The sequence below is a fragment of the Mobula birostris genome, chromosome 8 (genome assembly GCF_030028105.1).
Source record: "Mobula birostris isolate sMobBir1 chromosome 8, sMobBir1.hap1, whole genome shotgun sequence".
Taxonomy (NCBI): Eukaryota; Metazoa; Chordata; class Chondrichthyes; order Myliobatiformes; family Myliobatidae; genus Mobula; species Mobula birostris.
The window spans coordinates 162,791,607-162,816,904 of NC_092377.1; the positions used below are offsets into that span (position 1 = coordinate 162,791,607).

The window sequence follows — 25,298 nt, forward strand, 5'->3', positions numbered from 1 at the left end:
AATCAGACCTCGCTCTCCTCCGCTCTGGCTTTTCTCCACTTCGCACGTCCCAATTCCGTCTCAACCACGTCCCCACCTCACTCCGACCACTTCACCTCAAACGTGCCTTGACCTCGTCCCGACTCCGTCTCACACCCACACACCTTGGTCCTAGGGTTCACCCCGCCCTCGCTCACCTCTTTATTGTTTGCGCTGATCGTTTACCATAATTTTCCACAGAGGAAAAGGATTTTGTTACATTTCTTGCTTTATAAACCACCAGTAAGTTGTCACCCATCTTCAGTCGCGCCATCTTAAGCTGGGACCAAGGCTTGGCCAATAGAGCTGCCGCCCATAACTCCAGTTCAAGAGGAATGCCTTGACTCAGGTACTGGTTAGGAGGTGGAGTGTATTGTCCAGGTACTCACTAGCATAGAAGCATGTAGGAAAAATCCACATCAGCCGATCAGAACGGGGTAAGAAAATATAACGTCTGGTTAGTGCAAGACAGGAGGTGAATATACACTCAGTGTTCGTGATCTTCTGCTGCTGTAGCCTGTCTACTTCAAGGTTCGATGTGTTCTGCATTCAGAGACGCTCTTCTGCACACCACTGTTGTAATGTGTGGTTATTTGAGTTACTGTCACCTTCCCATCCATCTGGCCATTCACCTCTGACCTCTCATTAATAAACCATTTTCATCCTCAGAACTGCCACTCACTGTTGTTTTTCACACCGTTCTCTGTGAACTCTAGAGACTATTGTTCATGAAAATCCCAGGAGATCAGCAGCTTCTGAGATACTCAAACCACCTCGCCTGGCACCAACAATTATCCCACGGTCAGAGACGCTTGGATCACATTTCTTTTCCCCCATTCTGATATTTGGTCTGAGCAACAACTGAATCTCTTGACCATGTCTGCATGCTTTTATGCACCGAGATGCTGCCACGTGATTGGCTGATTAGATATTTGCATTAATGAGGTGTACCTAATAAAGTGGCCACCTAGTGCATGCTAGCACAGATTAAATGGGTTGAAAAAGCCATTCAGTGGCCACTAAGTGCTAATATTACTAATATGACTGAGTAGTAGACTCAGCACAGTATAATCACTGGCACATCCCTCCACACCAGCGGTACTATCTACAGAAAGTGCTTGCCTCAGGAAGGCAACATCTATCATCAAAGAATCCTAAGCTTTGAAGAGGAGTCTCGGTCCGAAACATTGGCTGCTTATTCACTTTCATAGATGCTGCCTGACCTGCTGAGTTCCTCCAACACATTGCTCTGGATTTCCAGCATCTGCAGAATATCTTGTGTTTAGCTATTATCGTGGTGGCACGTGGCCAAGTGGTTAAGGCGTCGGTCTAGTGATCTGAAGGTCGCTAGTTCGAGCCTCAGCTGAGGCAGCGTGTTGTGTCCTTGATCAAGGCACTTAACCACACATTGCTCTGCAACGACACCGGTGCCAAGCTGTATGGGTCCTAATGCCCTTCCCTTGGACAACATCGGTGGCGTGGAGAGGGAGACTTGCAGCATGGGCAACTGCTGGTCTTCCATACAACCTTGCTCAGGCCTGCACCCTGGAAACCTTCCAAGGCACCAATCCATGGTCTCACAAGACTAACAGATGCCTATAGATATAGATAGATATAGATCTATCATCAAAGATCCCCACCATCCAGGCCATGCCATCTCACAGCTACCATCGGGCACGAGGCACAAAAGCCAGAGGTCCCACACCAGCAACTGCTTCCCTTCAACCATTTGGTTATTGAACGAACTTCCACAACTCTCATCACTACCTCAGTATAGCAAAGTTGTGACCACTTTGCACATTGGACTTAGCTTTGTTTTGTTCCAATGTAAAAATAGTCTATAGCTTGTTTAACCTTTTTACTTATAAATGGTGTTTATCTGCTCTTACGTACCTGTGATGTGCTGCAGGCAAATTTTTCATTTCACCTGTGCATAAATGTACTTGCGATCCCAAGTCGGGGCTAGAGGCAAGGGATGGGCCAGTGTTCAGCTTGCCACTCCACGAGGTTACTCATCTCTGAGACTGTGGCCTACAGCTGACATCTCCCAGATCAGCTCATCGATGACTGGCTTCTTGGCAGCGGACTCACATCAGTGAACTTCCGTTCCAAGTATCAGTTGATTACATGATTCGTTTTTTTTAATCCTACACTTTGGCTGTCTGACGGTCTTTTTTTTAAATAGGTTCTATACTTGTATATAGCAGACATACTTTGACAATGAATCCCTTTCTTACTTTGACGTAGTTTGACGTTGGTTCAGTTTAGAGAAACACTCCCATCTAGTGGCCAACCCAAGTATGGCGGGGGACGCACAGGGACTGAAATCAGCTGCTGCTCTGACAGCCTCCCAGAAATTATATTAGAATTTCAGTACAGTTGCCTGTAGCAGAGAAACCGTAATGAGGCAACGGGATTAACTACTGAATAGCTGATTGTGAAGATTAGAGAGAAGGGATGTCACTTAATGCTGTGGTGCCAGACTACAGACGAATAATCATGCCACACCTCCCCCTCACTGGGGACAGTCTCACAGCCACTCTTCCTTCCCCCCACCCCTAGATATGGATCTCCACAGTTTATTTCAGGGAGTATTGGACTTAACCCAATGTACTGCAGGCAACACAGGCTTCACAGACAACTACCTCAATATTTCGCTCTCTTTTTGACTTTTTTAAAAAACTTTTAAAGGTTCATTTCATTGTCAAAGTATGCATGTACAATACAACTCTGATATTCATCTTCTCCAGATAGTCATTAAATACAGAAAGACCATGGACGTTGATGACAGTAAAGACATCACCACCCCCCACCCCAACCGTCACAAAAAAGAAACAAATTTTACAGACCCCAAATCACACCCCCCCCTGCCCACAGCAAAAAAAAATCAATAATCCCCTACAGATAACAATCCACGGCCCCCTCACTCACAGGAAAGAACAGACTCAGTAGCACAAAATCCCCAACCACCCCTCTTACACACACACAAAAAAAAGCAACATCGATAAAAGTTTCCCACTGTCTATGCCACGCCATTGTCTCACAGCTACCATCGGACAGGAGGTACAGTCCAGCACCACCACGTTCAGGAACATGTTCAACCATCCCGCACAACCCTAACCTTACCTCAGTACAGCAACACGTTACACACATCAAAGTTACTGGTGAACGCAGCAGGCCAGGCAGCATCTCTAGGAAGAGGTACAGTCGACGTTTCGGGCCGAGACCCTTTGTCAGGACTAACTGAAGGAAGAGCTAGTAAGAGATTTGAAAGTGGGAGGGGGAGGGGGAGATCCAAAATGATAGGAGAAGACAGGAGGGGGAGGGATGGAGCCAAGTGCTGGACAGTTGATTGGCAAAAGGGATATGCCCATCCTCTGTGTTTTCCCCCCTCATCCTTTCTTTCTCCCTAGGCCTCCTGTCCCATGATCCTCTCATATCCCTTTTGCCAATCAACTGTCCAGCTCTTGGCTCCATCCCTCCCCCTCCTGTCTTCTCCTATCATTTCGGATCTCCCCCTCCCCCTCTCAAATCTCTTACTAACTCTTCCTTCAGTTAGTCCTGACGAAGGGTCTTGGCCCAAAACGTCGACAGTACCTCTTCCTAGAGATGCTGCCTGGCCTGTTGTGTTCACCAGCAACTTTGATGTGTGTTGCTTGAACTTCCAGCATCTGCAGAATTCCTCGTGACAGCAACACGTTGACCGCTTTGTACTAGAATGGACTTTCAACTAACGCACACAAAGCGCCAGAGGAACTCAGCAGGTTGGGCTGCATCCATGAAGTTATATGAACCCTCCGTAGGTTTCAAGTTCAAGGTAAATTTATTCCCAGAGTATATATACGTCACCATACACAGCCCCGAGATTCTTTTCTTGCGGGCATACTCAATAAATCCAATAACCGTAATAGAATCAATGAAAGACCACACCAACTGGGCGGAACAACCAGTGTGTAAAAGACGACAAACTGCAAATACAGAATAAAATTCTGTCACCATCTGCAGGCTCTCATGTCTCCACAATGGACTTGAGCATCTTTTTTGTTCTTTCTTATATAATTTATGTTTATGTTTTTCTTGTGAGCGTCGTGTCTAAGTGTATGTACGTGCTGCTGACGCTGCTCACTGCAGCTGTGCACGCGGCAAGTAGCAGTCAGCTTAACACTATTAGAGTACCCGCGATCACCGAACGGTTTCAACTCCTGCCGCTGTCTGTAAGGGGTGTGACCGGGTAGATTTCCTAATGAGCGCTCCAGTTGCCTCCGGCATTCCGAGGTAGTACGGATTAGGGCTAGTGAGGTGTGGGAATGCTGTGCTGGTGGCGGAAGCATGTCGACACTTGCAGGCCGCCCAGCATGATACTCGTTCACTTGATTTGACGCAAACGACACAATTCACAGTAGTTTGAATGTACATGTGACAAATAAAGTTGATCTTTATCTTTACTCGACTTTGACCAGTCACTCCCCGCTCACCAGGTGCATTTCTCTGGTCACTACTACCCCCTCATCGGGTACAGACACACGACCACTCAACCCCCTACCCTGGGATCCAGTTCTAGACTTGCCCATTCTCGGGGCTGGAGGGCTCACTGATCGTCTGGGGACAAGTGAGGTTGTCTTTCCTGGTATTAATGATTGAACCATAGTATATTCCCACTCAGATCAAACGGTCTTCCCTTGCAAGTCTCTGCGCCCGCGTCACTCGATTGCCTACCCAGCCAGAGGCTCCCGATCACCCACCTGCGTGATGAAGTGCGAATACGGCAAGAAGAACTGCTCGGCAACGTAGATTACGACGAAGACTGCCCCCAGCCTCTGTCGCAACGTGAGTGGTGTCTCCGTGCCGGTACGCTGCTGGCTTCTGCCCCGTTCCTCGATGGGAGGCACGCACGAGTCGCTGGGCTGGGGCGGATCAGTGAGCGGGAGCAGTGTCCTCAGGAAGCTCGGGAACTTCCGAATGAATGACCTCGGCCAGTCAGGGTAGCAGAACAGCGGAGACGTTGCCAGCATTGTGTAGGAGAACATCCCTGGAAAGGAAGTCATATTTCCATTAATAAACAAAGCCATACCACTTGAAAAATGTAGTCCCAAACTCTGCTGTAAGCCTAGGGCTAGGTACGTGCACTGCCCTGGTCAGAACTAACTCAGGCTCAGAACTATCACATACTGTAGATTGTGGATGGCGGAGTGAAGATGTGTCTCCAACTAAAGGAGGTGTAAGGTGCTCCTTCCCTCCGCTAGTCTGCTTAGCCCCCGATCAGGGTCAGGTGAAGTCACAGGAGCAGGTGGTGGATGGTCATACAAGCAGCTGGTCCAGCTGGTGGAGATCACAAGTCCTGGTTATGTGACCACTGACGCCAGGCAGACAATCTCTGAAGAGTATTGATAATGGCTGGTGTCACCCGTCTTGTAAAGACACTGCCCAGAAGAAGGCGATGGCAAACCACTTCTGTAGAAAAATTAGCCAAGAACAATCAAGGTCATGGAAAGACCATGATCGCCCATGTCATACGACACGGCACACAATGATGATGTCATACAACACGGTACGCAATGATGATGTCATACGACGCGGCACACAATGATGACGTCATACAACACGGTACATAATGACGACTGCCGGGTATTTTAGAATTTTAGTAATATTTGAGTAATCATATATTATATATATTGTTTGGTTAAGCATTATTGTTTGTTATATAGGTAGACAGGTGATATGTGCGCACCGTGCTTAAAGTAAACTCGAAGTCAGGCCCATGTTTCAGACTCTCACTTCTTCCTTTGAATTAGTTTAATTCTTTGAAGTTCATCATCATCATCATCATCATCATCAGGTGCCACGCCCAGTTTGAGCTTTGACTGCCGTGGCCCAGACACTCCTGTTTCGGGTCAAGTGGATCAATTCATTGGTATTCATTTCCAGTTCTCTGGCTGATGTCTCCATCATCATTTGTCTTTGCCTTCGCCTTCCTCTTGCTTTCTTCCCTTCAATCTTTCCCATAATTACCGTGCATTCTAACTCCTCTTTCCTAATCACATGTCCAATGAAGTCACATTGCCTTTTCATGATCTCATATATTATTTCTCTTTTTGTGTTTGCTCTGTTCATGACATCCTCGTTAGATATTCGTTTCGTCCATGATATTCTTTGCATCCTCCTCAAAAACCACGTCTCTGCTGCTTCAATTCGTTTCCTCATGTTACTACTAGATATTGTCCAACATTCTGATCCATGTAACATAACTGGATAAACGTAACATTTCAGTACTCTGAGGCGGGTTGTCATGCCTAGTTTAGTGTTGGTCAGTATACTCTTCATTCTCGTAAAGGTGTCTTTTGCCATCCCTATTCTTCTTTTGATGTCCGTGTCGCACCTGCCATCTGGTGTCACCCAGCTTCCTAAATAGCAAAAGTTCTGTACTTACTTTATGTTTTCCCCGTTTATTCTCAGCCTGCAGATAGGATTCTCCTTCTTTTTGGGTATCACCATACATTCTGTCTTTTTGCAATTGATAGATAGACCCATTTTTGCACTTTCTTCAACAACTATATGAATTAAGTTTTGTAGTTCTTCCTCCGTACTTGCAATTAACAGTGTCATCCACTTATCTAAAATTATTAATGTTTTCACCGCCAACTTTGATTCCCAAGATGTCTCTTACTTTTTTCAATATTGTTTCACCGTACACGTTAAACAAATCAGGGGAGAAAGCAGACCCTTGTCTAACGCCTCTCTTGATTTTCGTAAACTGACTCACTTCCCCATCTATTCTTACAGCGGCAGTTTTTTCCCAGTACAGATTTCTGATTAGGCGGAGGTCTTTCAAATCTAGATCTAGAGTTTCCTGTAATATTTCGAATAACTTATTGTGCTTCACTTTATCAAATGCTTTTGTATAGTCGATAAAACAAACGAACCTTTTTGCACTTGAATAGCTCCTTCTGATAGTATCTTTAACATCAATATCACGTTTCTTGTACCTTTGTCTTTCACAAAACCACATTGTTCTTTACCTATTTCAGCTTGTATCTTGCTTTTAGCTCTTGTCATCAAAATTCTTAGAAGTATTTTGGTGATATGACTCATTAAACTTATGGTACTACGTAATTCACATTCTATTGCTCCAGGTTTCTTAGGAAGAGTGATAAATACTGATTTTTTCATCTCTTCTGGTATTATTCCAGTCTCATAAATGTCATTGATTAAATCAGTAAGTTTTTCAATTCCATAATCTTCAAGGGTGATAATTTGTTCTATTACTAATTTGTCAGGACCTGCTGCCTTTCCTTTCTTCATCTTATTTATTGCATTACGAACTTCAGATTTTAAAATACTTGGAACTTCAATGTTCTTCTTAATTTCTGGTTTTTCACCTCAATCGTCTTCAAACAATTCCTGAATATACTCAGTCCATCTGTTCATAATCTCATCTTTTTCCATGATAATGGTACCGTTTTTTGCTTTCAAACATCCACCTGAAGAACAGAGGAGCTTTTTACCAGTGATATTCTTGATTTGTTGATGTAACCTTTTACGATCAGTAATAGGGATTCTTTCTATTTGCTCACATTCCTGGTTTAACCATCCTTCTTTGGCTTTTTGACATAAGCTTTTGACTTTTTTTATCCAAGGACTTATATTTTATAGGATTTGCTTTCTTCCATCTCTTTTCTTCCATTAGATTTTTGATTTCATCTGTCATCCATTTATTCTTTGTGCTTTTTTCTTTTTTAGGAATCACTGACTTCGCTGATTCTACCAAGGCATCCTTCAGAGAGTTAAATTTCATTTCTACATGATTGCTATTATCTTCAACAGATTCTATTGCTAGACTTTGAAATCTATTCCTTACTTCAATTGTAAATTTTCGTCTTAAGTTTTCTTCTTCAATTAATTGCAAGTAGTCAAGGGATTGTTCAGGTTTTTGCTTCTTTAGTTTTTTTAAGTTTAACTTTTACATGACATACTACTGGGTTATGGTCACTATTACAGTCTGCACCTGGATATGTTTTGCATTGAGTCACTGAGTTTCTAGATCTTTGGTTTATAGTGATAAAGTCAATTTGATTTCTAGTATTATCACCTGGACTTTTCCAGGTCCACAAGCATCTTGGATAGTTTTTAAAGTAGGTATTCATAATGACCCGATTATTCATCTTGCACCATTCCACCCATTTCTCACCTCCTTCATTTCTTTCCCCTAGTCCAAATTTTCCTATGGTATTTCCATCAGCACCTTGTCCTACTTTAGCATTTAGATCACCCATGACAATAACAGTATCTTGAGATTTGCATCCGTTCTTTGCTTGTTCAAGCTCTTCATAGAATTTATCTATATCTTCATTTGTTCCATCTGTTGTTGGTGCATGCATATACCTGTATAATTGCTAAATCAAATGGTTGTCCTCTGAATCTAACAAGGAGCATTCTCTCTGATATCGCCCAATGTCCTAAAACACTTTTTGCCATGTTTTCATCCATAAAAATTCCTACTCCATTAGTATGAGATGTTCCACAAGAATAAACTAGTGTTTTATTTCTAATCTGACATGTTCCACCACCTATCCAATGAACTTCACTAATTCCCATGATGTTAATCTTTAGTCTTTCCATTTCATTTATCACATTGTCCAATCTTCCTGCTTGATACAGGGTTCTTACATTCCAAGTGGCAATCATTTTCTTTTGTGTTACTTTAATTTTATGAGCAGTAGCTTGATGACGGTCGAGGATCCCCAGCTGACCAGAATCAACCCTACTGAGCGAAGCATCTTCAGAATTGTCTTGAAGATCCTCTTGACGCTGTTGTTGTGTGATACATTTTGTGAGTTTGACCATGGTTTTCATAGCAAATGGGTTCTAAGAGACCTAGTACCTAGCAAACGGTGGTTTGCGATTGCCTTCCGTTGGGCGAACAGCTTTGAAGTTACAAAACATTATTGTACATTGAAACATTGAAAAGCATCGTTTGTGTTAACAAGCCAGGATGTGCTGGGGGCAGCCCACAAGTGTAGCCACAGATTCCAGTGCCAACACAGCATGCTCACAATGTTCAGCAGGACAACACAGAACACAACCAGCAACAAAGCAACAGCAGCAAATCAAGCCCTGTCCCTCTCTCCCACCCACCCAGACTGTCCTCCAACCCCATCCAGAGGAAGGGAACTCCAAACAGCCCTCTACCTTAAAAAGGTGACAACGAATGTGTGGCGACACTTGCGAGATCCACCAGCAAGTTGTTAATGCAAAAGACACATTTCATTGTATGTTTTGATGTATATGTGATAAATTAATCTGAATCTGAATGGAATATAACCGCAAAATAAGAGGCCAATTTAACACTGGACAACAATTTTTTTTTCAATTGTTGCTTCCTCAGAATTTTTTTTTTGTTTATGACAGAACGCTTGAAGGTGAACACAAATATAATTTCAGACATCTTGTATCAGGTAGGAATTGAGAAACAAGAAGTTAACTACTATTAAATATAATGTGTTTAATTGCATGACGGTGCTGATGCTTTGCAATAGTTCAACTAAGCTAAAAATGTTTTGCTGATGATTTTCGTTTGTACTCAGTGTCCGAGGCTTCTCGCTTAAGTGTCCAACAATAATCAGCCAGCATTGATGGATTCCAGTTGCCCTGATACCGTTTCTCCAGACTGCAATGTCCTGCTGAAACCTTTCACCGTGCTGGTCACTGACAGTGCCAAGATTTGCAGGGAAGAAGTCTAAATGGGATTGCAGAAAATGAATCTGTAGTGACATGTTGCACTTCATGATTTTGTATGTTTGAAGCATGTTGTCAACCAGCTGCATGTAGTTTGGTGCTCTGTAGTTGCCAACAAAATTTTCAGCAACATCCTTGAATGTCTTCCATGTGATTTTCTCCGGTCCACAAGAAGTTCCTCAAATTGCCAGTCATTGATGACCTGTCTGATTTGTGGGACCCCAAAAATGCCTTCCTTAATCTTGGCGTCAATTATTCTAACTTGAATTATGAATTGAAATAACAAATATAGGTGATTTCAAAAAAAAAATGGTGGGTGATAGGGAAATTTCCTGGCGATTTTCATGATCAGCAGCCCAAAATCTATAACATATACCCAAAAGTGTTCAGGAAGCAAATTCTTTGTCGTCCAGTGTAATTTTAAAACTGCAGTGTGTAGAAATTTCTTCACTCAGAAGGTAGTGAACCCCTGGAATTCTCTATCCCTGAGGGTGGTGGAGGCCGGATCAACAGCGTGAACGTAAATGGAATGGAGCCCACGGCCGAGTGCAGATATCTGAGGTGTACGACTAAAGCAGGAATCAAGTCTGGAAGCAGGTGAATTTGCACTAAGTTTACTTTTATAAGTCTACAATTAAATTTAGATTTATCAATATATATTTACCACTAAAGAATGAAACGAAGCTGGCGGCAGATGCGATTACCTATGTTGAAGAGCTGAGAGTTCATACAATGGAAGTACGTGACGAAGAAGATGGCGTAGGGACGGGTGACGTCGAAGAAGAGAAGATAACCGGCTGACAGGTCCAACATAAGGCCACCTCCGTGCACAACCAGGAGGCTCACCAGCTCCTCTGAAAGCACCAGCCTGTTCGAGGAGAGAGGCAAACATTAGCACTGCACATTGTCAAGCGTCACCGGAGAAGGGAGGTTCAGTAAATGCAACAGGAGAAACAGTGGCCGGCAGGTCAGATCTCTGTCCAATTGTTCTTGGGGCGGGGGGGGCGCGAGGCTGGTCTCCTACGTGGAGACTGGCCACAATCGACACAAAGCTTTACACATTACACCCCTTCTCAACCACCGCCAGGGATTTAATGGCTGTTCCATCCCTACTTTCAACCATTCTGTACTCATTGGCCACTTTATTAGGTACACCTCTACACCAGCTGGTTAGTGCAAATATCTGATCAGCCAATCATGTGGCAACGACTCAATGCATTAAAGCACGCAGACATGATCAAGAGGTTCAGTTGGGAATGGGGGGAAGAAATGTGATCCAAGTGACTTTGACCGTGGAATGATAGTTGGTGCCAGATGGGGTGGTTTGAGTATCTCAGGAACTGCTGATCTCCTGAGATTTTCAGATACATCAGTTTCTAGAGTTTACAGCGAATGGTGTGGAAAACAAGGAACATCCAGTGAGCGGCGGTTCTGTGGGCGAAAACGCCTCGTTAATGAGAGAGCAGGCCAGGCAGCATCTCTAGGAAGAGGTACAGTCGACGTTTCAGGCCGAGACCCTTCGTCAGGACTAACTGAAGGAAGAGTTAGTAAGAGATTTGAAAGTGGGAGGGGGAGAGGGAGGATAGGAGAAGACAGGAGGGGGAGGGATGGAGCCAAGAGCTGGACAGGTGATTGGCAAAAGGGATATGAGAGGATCATGGGACAGGAGGCCCAGGGAGAAGGAAAAGGGGGAGGGGGGGAAAAACCCAGAGGATGGGCAAGGGGTATAGTCAGAGGGACAGAGGGAGAAAAAGGAGAGTGAGAGAAAGAATGTGTGTATAAAAATAAGTAACAGATGGGGTACGAGGGGGAAGTGGGGCATTAGCGGAAGTTTGAGAAGTCAATGTTCATGCCATCAGGTTGGAGGCTACCCAGACGGAATATAAGGTGTTGTTCCTCCAACTTGAGTGTGGCTTCATCTTGACAGTAGAGGAGGCCGTGGATAGACATATCAGAATGGGAATGGGATGTGGAATTAAAATGTGTGGCCACTAGGAGATCCTGCTTTCTCTGGCGGACAGAGCGTAGGTGTTCAGCGAAACGATCTCCCAGTCTGCGTTGGGTCTCCAGCAACTTTGATGTGTGTTGCTTGAATTTCCAGCATCTGCAGAATCCCTTGTGTCGTTAATGAGAGAGGTCAGAGGAGAATAGCCGGACTGGTTCAAGCTGGCGGGAAGGTGACAGTGACTCAAATAACCACGCTTTACAACAGCGGTGTGCAGAAGGACATCACTGAATGCACACTGTGTTGAATCTTGATGGGCTACAGTAGCAGAAGATCAAGAACATACACTCAGTGACCATTTTATTGGGTACAGGAGGCAGCTGATAAAGTGGCCACAGAACGTAGTCTTTTTTAAACTAACATTTCATTTCTTTGAGTTCCCTATTCACTCTCGTCACATAGCAAAGAAGATTTACAAAGGAAGTACCAGAACCAGGGTGTAGGTAACATTCCTATAAAGTCTCCCCTCAATCTCCTTTGAGCGTAGGAGACTGGAGGGTAACCTTATAGAGATGCATAAAATCAATAGAGGGTAAAAATAGAATAAATATTCACAGTCTTTTCCCCCAGGAAAGGGAATCAAAAACAAGAGGGCACAGATTTAAGAGAGGGAAAAGATTTAAAACATAAAGATTTAACGGGCATTTTCTTTACACAGTGGGAGGTGGGTTTATAAAAGAAGCTGCCAGAGGAAGTTCTTGAGGCAGACATAACATTTAAAAGACACTTGGAAAAGACATGACTCTTCATCTCATATTCATACTCTCCTCCCATTCGGTTGGTGCTACCGGGGCCTCTGCTCCCGCACCAGCAGGCACAGGAAGAGCTTCTTCCCTGAGGCTGTGACCCTGCTGAACCTCACATCACAGCGCTAAGCAGTATTGCACCCATATTGTACCGTCTCAGTACTTTTATACTTGTGTGCTGTAGCACTTACTTTTTATTCACAGTTATTTTGTAAATAACACTATTCTTTGCATTTCTGGTTAGATGCTAACTGCATTTCACTGGCTTTGTATCTGTACTCGGCACAATGACAATAAAGTTGAATCTAATCTAATCTAATACTCTCGTTATTTATTGCTATTTATTTATATTTGCATTTGCACAGTTTGTTGTCTTCTGCACTATGGTAGATCTTTCATTGATCCTGTTATAGTTACTATTCTATAGATTTGTGAGTATGCCCACTAGAAAGCGAATCTCAGGGTTGGATATGGTGACGTATTTTTACTTTGATAATAAAATTTCCTTTGAACTTTGAAATTTTTTGAACTTTGAGTAGGAAGGATTTAGAGCAGGGGTTCCCAAACCTTTTTGTGCCATGGACCAATACTATTAAGCAAGGGGTCCATGGACCCAGTCAGAACCCCTGGATACGAGTCACACATAAGCAATGGCTTAGTTGGGCACTTTGGTCAGCATGGACAAGATGGACCAAAGGACCTGTTTCCCAGCTGCATTGCTCTAGGACGATGACATGGTACTTCTCTATCGTCCATGCGTTTTCCATGACAATAAAACAAATGTTCTGTTTCTTTCCCGTTCTCCTAATCTACAATATACACACAGTGGCCACTTTATTAGGTACAAGAGTGGAACCCGGTGTTGTCTTCAGTTGCTGTAGCCCATCCACTCCAAGGTTCAAAATGTCGTGCGTTCAGAGAGGTTCTTCTGCACACCACTGTTGTAACCTGCGGCTATTTGAGTTACTGGCACTTTCCTATCACCACAATAGGTCAACGGCAGATACAATTTCAATGGCTCTTCACACGGCCTTAGAACACTAGATAATACAAACACCTGTGTCAGGATGCTGTTCATGGACTATAACTCAGCATTTAACACCATCACTTTCACAATCCTGATTGAGAAGTTGCAGAACCTGGGCCTCTGTATTTCCCTCTGCAATTGGATCCTCGACTTCCTAACCGGAAGACCACAATCTGTGCGGATTGGTGATAACATCTCCTCTTCGCTGATGATCAACACTGGCGCACCTCAGGGGTGTGTGCTTAGCCCACTGCTCTACTCTCTATATACACATGTCTGTGTGGCTAGGCATAGCTCAAATACCATCTATAAACTTGCTGATGATACAATCATTGTTGGTAGAATCTCAAATGGAGACGAGAGGGCGTACAGGAGTGAGATATGCCAACTAGTGGAGTGTTGTCACAGCAACGATCTTGCACTCAATGTCAGTGAGATGAAAGAGCTATTTGTGGACTTCAGGAAGGGCAAGATGAAGGAACACATACCAATCCTCATAGAGGGATCAGAAGTGGAGAGAGCGAGCAGTTTCAGGTTCCTGGGTGTCAAGATCTCTGAGGATCTAACCTGGTTCCAACATATCGATGCAGCTATAAAGAAGGCAAGACAGCGACTACACTTCATCAGGAGTTTGAAGAGATTTGTTATGTCAACAAAAACACTCAAAGACTTCTATAGTTGTACCGTAGAGAGCATTCTGACAGGCTGCATCACTGTCTGGTATGGAGGGGCTACTGCACAGGACCAAAAGAAGCTGCAGAAGGTTGTAAATCTAGTCAGCTCCATCTTGGGCACTAGCCTACAAAGTACCCAGGACATCTTTAGGGAGCAGTGTCTCAGGAAGGCAGCGTCCATTATTAAGGATCCCCAGCAGCCAGGACATGCCCTTTTCTCACTGTTACCATCAGGTAGGAGGTACAGAAGCCTGAAGGCGCAAACTCAGCGATTCAGGAACAGCCTCTGCTATCCGATTCTTAAATGGACATTGAACCCTTTTTTTTTAAACTCCTCTTTCTTTTATTTATAAGGTTTAAAATGTACACAAATAACAACCATATTAAATTGCAGCGTAAATAATGTTAAATAGTAATCAGGAATAGGGAACTGTACATTAGACATCGAGACAGTAGGCCAGAGAGCACCTTTCCTTTTAAAAAAAACACCAGGTGGTGTGAGGGCATGTCAAACCATTCCACATTTCAGCCAAGTTCACATTTTGATATTTCCCCAAGACTGGGTAGACTCAACCCCCAATGGGGAAGCCAAGAAAATTACTGCCGATAACACAAATTGTCAAGCTAACAACGTTACAGGACGTTTACATGAGTTCCTTTATTGCAGATATTGTATTATACCCAGAGTTTAAAAACTGGTATGCTCCCCTCAAACAGTTAAGTCATTCTGTATTAGCGGTGAAGTGTATTGCTCCATTTCAAATTACAAACAGGATTTCTAGTCTTGCTCGGCACCTAACTAGTCAGATCAGGTAGGAACAATCACGTGCTGCAAATGGGCTCAAGTTTGGGGAGTGATTGTAAATGAACCAAGCTAGAAGTCTTGAAGTCACGACTCGTTAATTCTCTTAATGTCTTGCCAATAGCCAAAGTACGGACACGCATTCAGAAGACAATTTGCAATAAATACATACACAGCATGGCCTTGTTTTGCCATTACTCTCCTCTTATTGGACCAGTACAAGCACCATGCCTGGTGTTAATCGTCAGTTACACAAACAGCAAGAAAGCTGCCTTGCAAAAACTGGATCCAGGTTTCAATGCTGTTTTAATCTTCAAGATACCAGAGCACAGGACTGCTCTTCCGAGGGAAGCAGTTAATGTCTAGTGGTAGCAGACTTGGCAAAGACAGATCGGAGTTGTTTGATCTTTGTCAGATCTGAATTTGGGTACAAGATTCAGTAAGAAAACTTTAAACAAAAAAAACAACACTCAATAGCCAGTCCACCAGAGAGAACATCCCATGACATTGAACCCTTGAACACTACCTCACTTTTTAAAATATATATTATTTCTGTTTTTGCACAATTTAAAATCTATTCAATATACATATACTGTAATTTATCTATTTTTCTTCTATATTATGTATTGCATTGAACTGCTGCTGCTAAGTTAACAAATTTCACGACACATGCCGGTGATAATAAGTCTGATTCTGAACCAGTCTGGCCATTCTCCTCTGACCTCTCTCAGTAACAAGGCATTTTCGCCCACAGAACTGCCGCTCACTGGATGTTTCTCATACCATTCTCTGTAAACACTAAAGACAGCTGTGCGTGAAAATCCCAGCAGTTTATGAGATACTCAAACCACCCTGCCTGACGCCAACAATTCATTCAACAGTCAAAGTCACTTGGGTCACATTTCTTCCGCATTCTGATGTTCGGTCTAAACAACAACCGAACCTCTTGATGCGTTTATGCATTGAATCGCTGCCACATGATTTGCTGATTAGATATCTGCGTTAACAAGCAAATGTACATATTTACCCAATAAAGTGGCCACAGAGTAACTTCTGTTTCAATCAGGACGGGACCCACATTAACTTTCTAAATCAATTTCTTTCGATGTTATCAATAGAAGCTCTTTCAATCTGTTTTAAATTTCTTGCTAGTTTTTTTTTCCCTTTTCTTCAATGCCTTCTGGCTGAATTCCAAACATTCTCCAAGGTTCTGTATAGTTGCACATACACAGAAACTGCTGGGAAGCCAGGAATTTCAAAGGCAACCTTGGATGGGACAGGTTAACGTGGCAGGTATGGGCTCTTGCTCAGAGCAGCTGTTATCAGGTGGTTTTCACCTGGAACGTTAACTATTCTGTTTACTCCACAGACAGAGAAAGAGCTCTTGAGATTTCCTGCATTAATTTCTGAACCAGCAGGGTTTCCCACACTTTCTGGAGAAAGAGTCACTTACCTGAAGGGATCAAACAGCCAGTGCTGTGCCAGTTGGTTCATCGAGTATCCCTCCACCCAATCAGCGTCGAGCTTCTTCACACCAGCAATGAAATAGACAATGAAGATCTGAAAAGGGAAGAAGGGATATGGGTGGACTGGTGCAAATGCAACAAAACACATCAAGTTCTTGACTTAGGTCCATGCCAGTTTTGGAAAACACCATCCAGTGTAACCGTCCAAATTCGGACACAGTTAAATTTGGCCTACCAGTGAAAGCAGGAACAACGCCAGGGGATGAACACAGAGACGGGTGCTTTGGTGCACTACATCCATGTTGATTGTCGAGCCTTCTAACCTCATTTGTCCCATGAATTTAAAACCCATTTTATCTCCAAACTGATCCAAGTGATGTTATTTCTTCTCCAACAAGTTCTCATAAGATATAGGAGCAGAATTAAGTCATTTGGCCCATCAAGACTACTCCACCATCACGGCTGATCAATTTCCCTCTCAGCCCCAATCTCCTGCCTTCTCCCCATAACCCTTCACATCTGACCGATCAATAATCTATCAACCTCTGTAAAGATACCCAATGATCTGGCCTCCGCAGCTACCTTGACAACGAATCCTACAGGTTGTCTTGGTTCATGGACAGTAGGGAGAAGGCTCTGAACTGGGAAAAAGGTTAGTTTTATTTGTCACGTATACGTCGAAATGTAGAGACGGGTACCACTTTGTGTCAACAACAAACGCAGTCCAAGGTACGTGATGGGGCAACACACAAGTGTCACCACGCCTCTGGCACCAGCACAGCATGACCACAACTTACCAACCCCAAATCATACGTCTTTGGAACGTGGGAGGAAACCTGAATAGTCACAAGCAGAACGTACGGACAGCAGCAGGAATTGAACCCCGATCGGTGATCACTGGTGCCGCAAAGTGACAGCGCTAACCACTACACTACCACGCCGCCACAGTTGAGGTGACAAGTAGACAGGGCTCTGGCAGGTCACTCGTATGGAAGCAAACCATAAACAAGAGAAAGTCTGCAGATGCTGGAAATCCAGAGCAACACACACAAAGTGCTGGAGGAACTCAAATCATTAGGAAGAGGTGATATAGGGTCGGAAGGTGTGGATAGAGCTAAGGAACTGGAAGGGTAAAAAGCCCTAATGGGAGTTGCATACAGACTCCCAAACAGTAGTAAGGATGCTGCCTACAAATCACAACGGGAGACAGAAAATGCATGCTAAAAGGGCAATGCTACAATAGTCATGGGGGACTTCAATATGCAGGTCGATTGGGAAAATCAGATTGGTGCTGGATTACAAGAGGGGGAATTTCCAGAATGTCTACGAGATGGTTTTTTAGAGCAGCTCATGGTTGAGCCCACTGGAGGATCAGCTATTCTCGACTGGGTGTTGTACAATGAACCAGAATTGATTAGAGAGCTTTAGGTAAAAGAATCCTTAGGGGAAAGTGATCACTTTAGGATCGAATTCACCCTGAAATTTGAGAAGGAGAATCTAAAGTCAGATGTACCAGTATTACAGTGGAGTAAAGGGAATTACAGAGGCATGAGAGAGGAGTTGGCCAGAACTGATTGGTAAAGAACACTGGCAGGGATGACGGCAGAACAGCAATGGCTGGAGTTTCTGGAAGCAATTCGGAAGGCACAGGATATATACATTCCTAAGGAGAAGTAGTATTCTAAAGGAAAGATGACACAATCGTGGCTAATGAGAGAAGTCAAAGCCAACATAAAAGCCAAAGAGAGGGCATACATAGAGCAAAAACTAGTGAGAAGTTAGAGGACTGAGATGCTTTTAAAAACCAACAGAAGGCAACTAAAAAAGTAATTAAAATAAAGATGGAATATGAAAGTAAACTAGGCAATTATATTATCGAGCATACTAGAAGTTTCTTCAGATATATAAAGTGTAAAAGAGAGGAGAGTTTGGATATTGGACCACTGGAAAATGATGCTGGAGAGGTAGTAATAGAGGCAACGAAATAGCAGATGAACTGAGTAAGTATTTTGCATCAGTCTTCACTGAGGAAGACACAAGCAGTATGGTGTAAGTTCCAGGTGTCAGGGGAAATGGAGTGTGTGAAGATACCATAATCAGACAGAAGGTTCTTGGGAAACTGAAAGGTCTGAAGATTAGATTCAACTTTATTGTCATTGTGCCAAGTACAGATACAAAGCCAATGAAATGCAGTTAGCATCTGACCAGAAATGCAAAGAATAATGTTATTTACAAAATAGCTGCGAATAAAAAGTAAGGGCTACAGCACACAAATATAAAAGTACTGAGACAGTACAATATGGGTGCAATACTGCTTAGTGCTGTGACGTAAGGTTCAGCAGGGTCACAGCCTCAGGGAGAAAGCTCTTCCTGTGCCTGCTGGTGCAGGAGCGGAGGCTCCTGTAGCGCCTACCGGATGGGAGGAGAGTAAAAAGTCCATGGTTAGGGTGAGATGCATCCTAGATAATGCTGGGCGTTAAGGGCCAGGTTGTTGTCAGCACACCATGCGGCCAGGTGCTGGATCTCGTCCCTGCAGGCCGTCTCGTCATCCCCTCTGATCAGGCCAACCACCGTCGTGTCGTCTGTGAACTTGATTATGGAGTTAGAACCATGTACAGGAACGCAGTCATAGGTGAAAAGGGAGTACAGAAGAGGGCTCAGCACACAGCCTTGAGGTACGCCGGTGTTCAGAGTGAGAGTGGAGGAGGAGAGGTCGTCTAACTTAACTGATTGGGGTCTGTTCGTCAGAAAGTCCAAGGTCCAATTGCAGAGGGATGAGCTGATACCAAGCTGGCGAAGTTTGGCAATCAGCTTGGAGGGGATCACAGTAATGAATGCCGAACTAAAGTCAATGAACAGGTAGATAAGTCACCTGGACCAGATGGTGTACACCACAGAGTTCTGAAAGAGGTGACTAAAGAGATTATGGAGGCAATAGTAATGATCTTCCAAGAATCACTAGTGTCAGGAGTGGTTCCAGAAGACTAGAAAATTGCAAATGTCACTCTACTCATCAAGGCTTTGACCCTCTATTCTGAGGCTGTATCTTCTGGTCCTAACCTCCCACTCTATACAAAAAGACCTCTCAATGTCTACTGTATATTATAAAGTAGCCACTGAGTGTATGTTTGTTATCTTCTGCTGCTGTAGCCCATCCACTTCAAGATTTAACATGTTGTGTGTTCAGAGATGCTCTTCTACACACCATTGTTGTAACATGGTTTTTTGAGTTACTGTCACCTTCCTGTCAGCTTGAACCAGTCTGACCATTCTCCTCTGACCTCTCTCATTGACAAGGTGTTATCTCCCTCAGAACTTCTGATCACTGAGTGTTTGTTTTTCACACCATTCTCTGTAAACTCTAAAGATGGTTGTGTGTGAAAATCCCAGGAGATCAGCAGTTCCTAAGATACTCTAACCACCCTGTCTGGCACCAACAATTATTCCACAGTCAAAGTCACCTAGATCACTTTTCTTCCCCAGTCTGATGTTTGGTCTGAACAGCAACTGAACCTCTTGACCACGTCCGCAAGTTTTGATGCATTGAGTTGCTGCCACATGATTGGCTGATTAGATATTTGCATTAACGAGCAGGGGAGGAGGTGTAGCTAATAAAGTGGCCACTGAGTGTGTATAGGGATTGTGGTTGCAAATATTCATACTGCAAAGGACCCAATGAGATAAATAATCAGATAATTCGTCTGATTAATCCTGCTGAGGTTTAAGTGTTAACTAGGATATCTATGGTGGTGGTGCCACGTTAACAACAAAAATGGTCACAGGTTTCACTTTGTACATCCTTAACTTAGACAGTTTTTTACCATATACTCTTCATGGTGTTGAAATGAAAACTCCTTACAATGTTCAAAACATTTACACTTCCTGCACGCTACACCACTGGCATTTAGGGCAGCAATGATGGTCTCCCCCCCCCCCCCCATCTGTCTATCCTTGGCCATCTTCTCTATTGTGCCCCAAGTGTGGTTCTTCAGGGCTTCCTTCATTATGCCAGTAGCTTCCTCCCGGTTTAACTACGGTCAGCCATACAAGTCCTGGGTGGAGACTCAGGAATACCGTCACACTCAGATGTAGAAGGATTCTTCACTGCTGTTTCCGTAACAATTTTTTTGACCAGTCAGGGTCGTTAACCCTGAGCTGAACCCCTGAACCTGGAGGACCGGTGGACCTCTCTTAGTCTGGCCTCTACCCTTTGACTGTTTGGCATGGGTGACCCTACCACGAGTCAAACCATAAACCCCTGACTCCGGCCAACGTAGCTCTGTGGGTCATTGAGGCTCCAAACCCTACAACAAGGTTGTGGTTCTCTTGGACGATTCACAACACTTGCAAGGATCTTAGCAGCATCACTATTTCCTTCAACGTACAGGGTTGAAAATCCAGGCTGGTATCATCTAAGCACCATCTCCTAATGACCATGGTCCTCTCTGTCACTCTTCAATCCTGCTGAGTTGCCCAGGAGGCTTGGATATCTCAGCGACTTCCTTCACATAATTTTGACCACTCAGTGGAAGGCGTTTGGTCCACATCACCACCCCACCAGCCACTCTGCCTAAGGGAGACTAACCTCTACCTTGCTGAGGCCCAGCGATAACTCTCAGACACCTCCTCTTACTTGCCTCTCAAACAGGACCCCACTAAGGAGCACCAGGCCGTTGTCTCCCACACTATCACCAACCTTATTAACTCTGGGGATCCCCCATCTACTGCCACCAACCTTATAGTTCCTGCACCCCGCACCTCCCGTTTCTACCTCCTACCCAATCCACAAACCCAGTTGTCCAGGAGGACCCATTTTTTTTTTCCGGCTTGTTCCTGCCCCCCTGAACCTGAACGAGGTATCTGCATACCTCAACTCTGTTTTATCCCCACTAGTTCAGTACCTTCCTGCCTACATCTGTGACACCTCACACATTCTGAATCTCTTTTTTTCCAATGATTTCAGGTTACCTGGTCCCCATCATCTCATTTTTACTATGGATGTCCAGTTCCTATACACATCCATTCCCCACCAGGAAGGCCGCAAAGCTCTCCGATTCTTTCTGGACACCAGACCCAATCAGTTCCCCTCCACCACCACTCTCTTCCGTCTACTGGAACTTGTCGTCACACTTAATAATTCCTCCTTTGGCTCCTCCCATTTTCTTCAAACAAAAGGGGTAGCCATGGGCACTCGCATGGGTCGCAGTTATGCCTGCCTGTTTGTCGGCTACGTGGAACTGTCTATGTTCCGTGCGTACACTGGTGACCGCCCCCCACTTTTCCTACGCTACAGCGATGACTGCGTTGGTGTTGCTTCCTGCACCCATGCAAAACCCATCAACTTCATTCACTTTGCCTCCAACTTCCACCCTGACCTCAAATTTACCTGGTCCATTTCCAACACCTCCCTCCCCTTTCTCGATCCTTGTCTCCATCTCTGGAGACAGATTATTTTTCTTTCTTTATTAATCTTTTTATTGATTTTTTAAAAAAGTATAAATACAGTCAAGAGGAGAATTAGTTCAAATATATATATCAGTAACAATATTAACCAAGATTAAGATAAACATTGTCAAAATCATAGATATTATTAAACCAGTATAAAATATATAATAAAAAATTAAAATAACAATTCTCCTCTTACCAGTTTATGAAGAGAAAGGAAAAAACAATGGGTTTTAAATGAAAAGAAAAAAAAAACCACTACACTATAATAAAACAAAAAAAAAGGGACTGGGCAGTCCATTTTGAAGATACGACCAAAAAAAGAAAGAAAGACTTTCTGATCAAATCTAAAACTTCGAAATAAAAGATTGAAAGAGTAATAAATCAAATTAAATGAAAATACTGGATAAAAGGTCGGCAGATTTGCTCAAATTTAAAGGATGTACCAAATGTCCGACTTCTTATTTTCTCTAAACTTAAACAGGACATGATGGAGGAGAGCCAATAAAAGATCGCAGGTGGATTAGAATCCTTCCACTTTAATAAAATGGCTCTGCTAGCCAGTAAGGTTGAAAAGGCTATCATACGTTGAGCGGAAACAGGAATATTTCCCGCTTCCGATGGGATAATCCCAAAAATTGCCGTAAACAAGTGAGATTGTATATCCAGATCCAAAACTCTTGATAGTGTTTTAAAAACATCTCTCCAAAAGTTATCTAGCTTTATACAAGACCAATACATGAGTTAAAGTGGCCAACTCAGTATTAAATCTGTCACAAATAGGATTATTATTGGAGAAAATACGTGCTAGTTTATCCTTTGACAAATGGGCCCGATGAGTTATTAACCAAATGAAAAATTTTACTCCATCGATTATCTGAAAATGACTCGAAGTTCCAATTCTCAAGCGCGTTTAATTTTATCATTAGGTATCATTTGTAAACTCAGTAACCGTTTATAGATTATAGCTATCAACCCTTTTTGAAATGGTTTAAACTGAAAGAGAACATCTATCATATTAGGTAGATAAGCAGAAGGGTAATTTGGTAACAAACCACCTAAAAAATTCCTAATTTGTAAATATCTAAAAAAAGTGTACATTAGATAAATCATATTTATCCGCTAACTGAGAAAAAGGCATTAAACAGTCCCCTAAAAACAAATCTGAAAAAGTTATTATTCCCTTGGTTTTCCAAATTAAAAAGGCCTTATCCAAAGTTGATGGTTTAAAAAAATAATTGAGATAGATAATACTAGAAAGAATAAAATTATTACACTCAAAACATCTATGAAACTGGAACCAAATTCTTAATGTATGTTTAATAATGGGATTAAATTCTTGCCTGCTAATCTTAGAAAACAAAAAGGGAAGAGGGACTCCCAGTAAAGAGGCCAAAGAGACAGATTATCTACTGATGTCTATTCAAACCAATGCACTATACCTTCTCCCACCCTGTGACCTGTAAAAACGCCATCCCCTTCTCTCAATTCCTCCGTCTCCGACGCATCTGCTCTCAGAATGAAGCTTTTCATTCCAGAATGAAGGAGATGTCCTCCTCCTTCAAAGAAAGAGACTTCCCTTCCACCATCAACGCTGCCCTCAACCGCTTCTCTTCCATTTTATGGGGTGCGAGCAGACGTAAACCACCCCAACCTCCTGCCACCCCATGAGGGATAGAGTTCCTCTTGACCTCACCTACCACCCCACCAGCCTCTGCACCCAGCACAAAATTCTCTGCAATTTCCACCATCTCCAACTGGATCCCACCACCAAGCACATCTTTCCCTCCTCCCACTCTCTGCTCTCTGCTGGGATCGCTCCCTACGTGACTCTCTTGTCCATTCGTCCCTCCCCACTGATCTCCCTCCTGCAACTTATCCTTGCAACCAGAACCTGCCCCTACACCTCCTCCCTCAGGGCCCCAAAAAGTCCTTCCAGGTGAGGTGACACTTCACCTGTGAGTCTGTTGGGGTCATTCACTGTGTCCAGTGCTCCCGGTGGGGCCTCCTGTATATCAGTGAGACCCGACGTAGATAGGGAGACACCTACGCTCTGTCCGCCAGATCTCTCAGTGGCCACCCATTTTAATTCCACTCCCCATTCCAATAAGTCTATCCACGGCCTCCTCCACTGTTGCGAAGAGGCTATGCTCAGGTTGGAAGAACAACACCTTATATTCCATCTAGGTAGACTCCAACCTGATAGCATGAACATCGATTTCTCAAACTTCCAGTTATGGTCCCCCCTCTCCTTCACCATTCCCCACCCCCTTTTCTCTTTCTCATCGTACCTCCTTCCCTGCCCACTACCTGCCCTGGTGCTCCTCCCCTTTTCTTTCTTCCATGGCCTTCTGTCCTCTCCTATCAGACTCCCCCCTTCTCCAGCCCTGTACCTCTTTGGCCAATCAGCTTCCCAGCTCTTTACTTCACCTCTCCCTCTCCCAGTTTCACCTATCACCTAGTGTTTCTCTCTCCCCTCATCCCACCTTTTAAATCTACTCCTCATCTTTTGTTTTCCAGTCCTGATGAAGGGTCTCGGCCCAAAATGTCGACTGTACTTTTTTCCCCCCATAGATGCTGCCTGGGTTGCTGAGTTCCTCCAGTATTTTGTATGTGTTGCTCAGAACTATGCCTCTGTAGGATGGAAGTGCAGCATTTGGCCACTAATCCCTCGAGCATCTTTTATCATTGATAAAAACACAGGCCCTTCGGCCCATGATGTTTAACCCTTCCCTCCTACATAGCCCTCCATTTTTCCTTCATCCATGTGCCTATCTAAGAGTTTTTTTAAATACGTCAGATTTATCTGCCTCCACCATCACCCCCAGCGGTGCATTCCATACACTCACCACTCTCTGACAATAAATATACTTATAACTCTGAACTCTATGTAAAATCCTGCCTCTGATATACTCCCCTTCTTTCCTTAAAATTACGCCCCCTTAGCTTGCTCATGCTTTGTTTACAAGACATGCTCTCCAATCCACTGAGGTCACAGCTACCTGTGACCAGACTCTGTATACCTGCCGTTATGACACAAACCTTAATGGGAAAACACAATAAAATCAGGTCAAAAGCTTTAAGTTCCTAGGGGTCAATATCACAAATGACCTGACTTGGTCCAACCAAGCACAGTCCACTGCCAAGAAGGCCCACTAGCGCCTTTACTTCCTGAGAAAGCTAAAGAAATTTGGCCTGTCCCCTAAAACCCTCACTAATTTTTATAGATGCACCGTAGAAAGCATTCTTCTAGGGTGCATCACAACCTGGTACGGAAGTTGTCCTGTCCAAGACCGGAAGAAGCTGCAGAACATCGTGAACACAGCGCAGCACATCACACAAACCAATCTTCCATCCTTGGACTCACTTTACACAGCACGCTG

At 43.7% G+C, this 25,298-nt stretch overlaps 1 protein-coding gene across 1 annotated transcript in view; it reads right to left on the reverse strand.

Moving 5' to 3' along the window:
- ggcx (gamma-glutamyl carboxylase) overlaps nucleotides 1-25,298 on the reverse strand; it is a 79,627-nt gene that overhangs the window by 21,790 nt on the left and 32,539 nt on the right. Inside the window, exons 6-8 of the mRNA XM_072266672.1 lie at nucleotides 16,458-16,564; nucleotides 10,455-10,618; nucleotides 4,761-5,047 (exon numbers count right to left, since the gene is read on the reverse strand). Of these exons, the coding sequence (XP_072122773.1) occupies nucleotides 4,761-5,047; nucleotides 10,455-10,618; nucleotides 16,458-16,564 (558 nt within the window). The remainder of the gene's footprint in view (nucleotides 1-4,760; nucleotides 5,048-10,454; nucleotides 10,619-16,457; nucleotides 16,565-25,298) is intronic.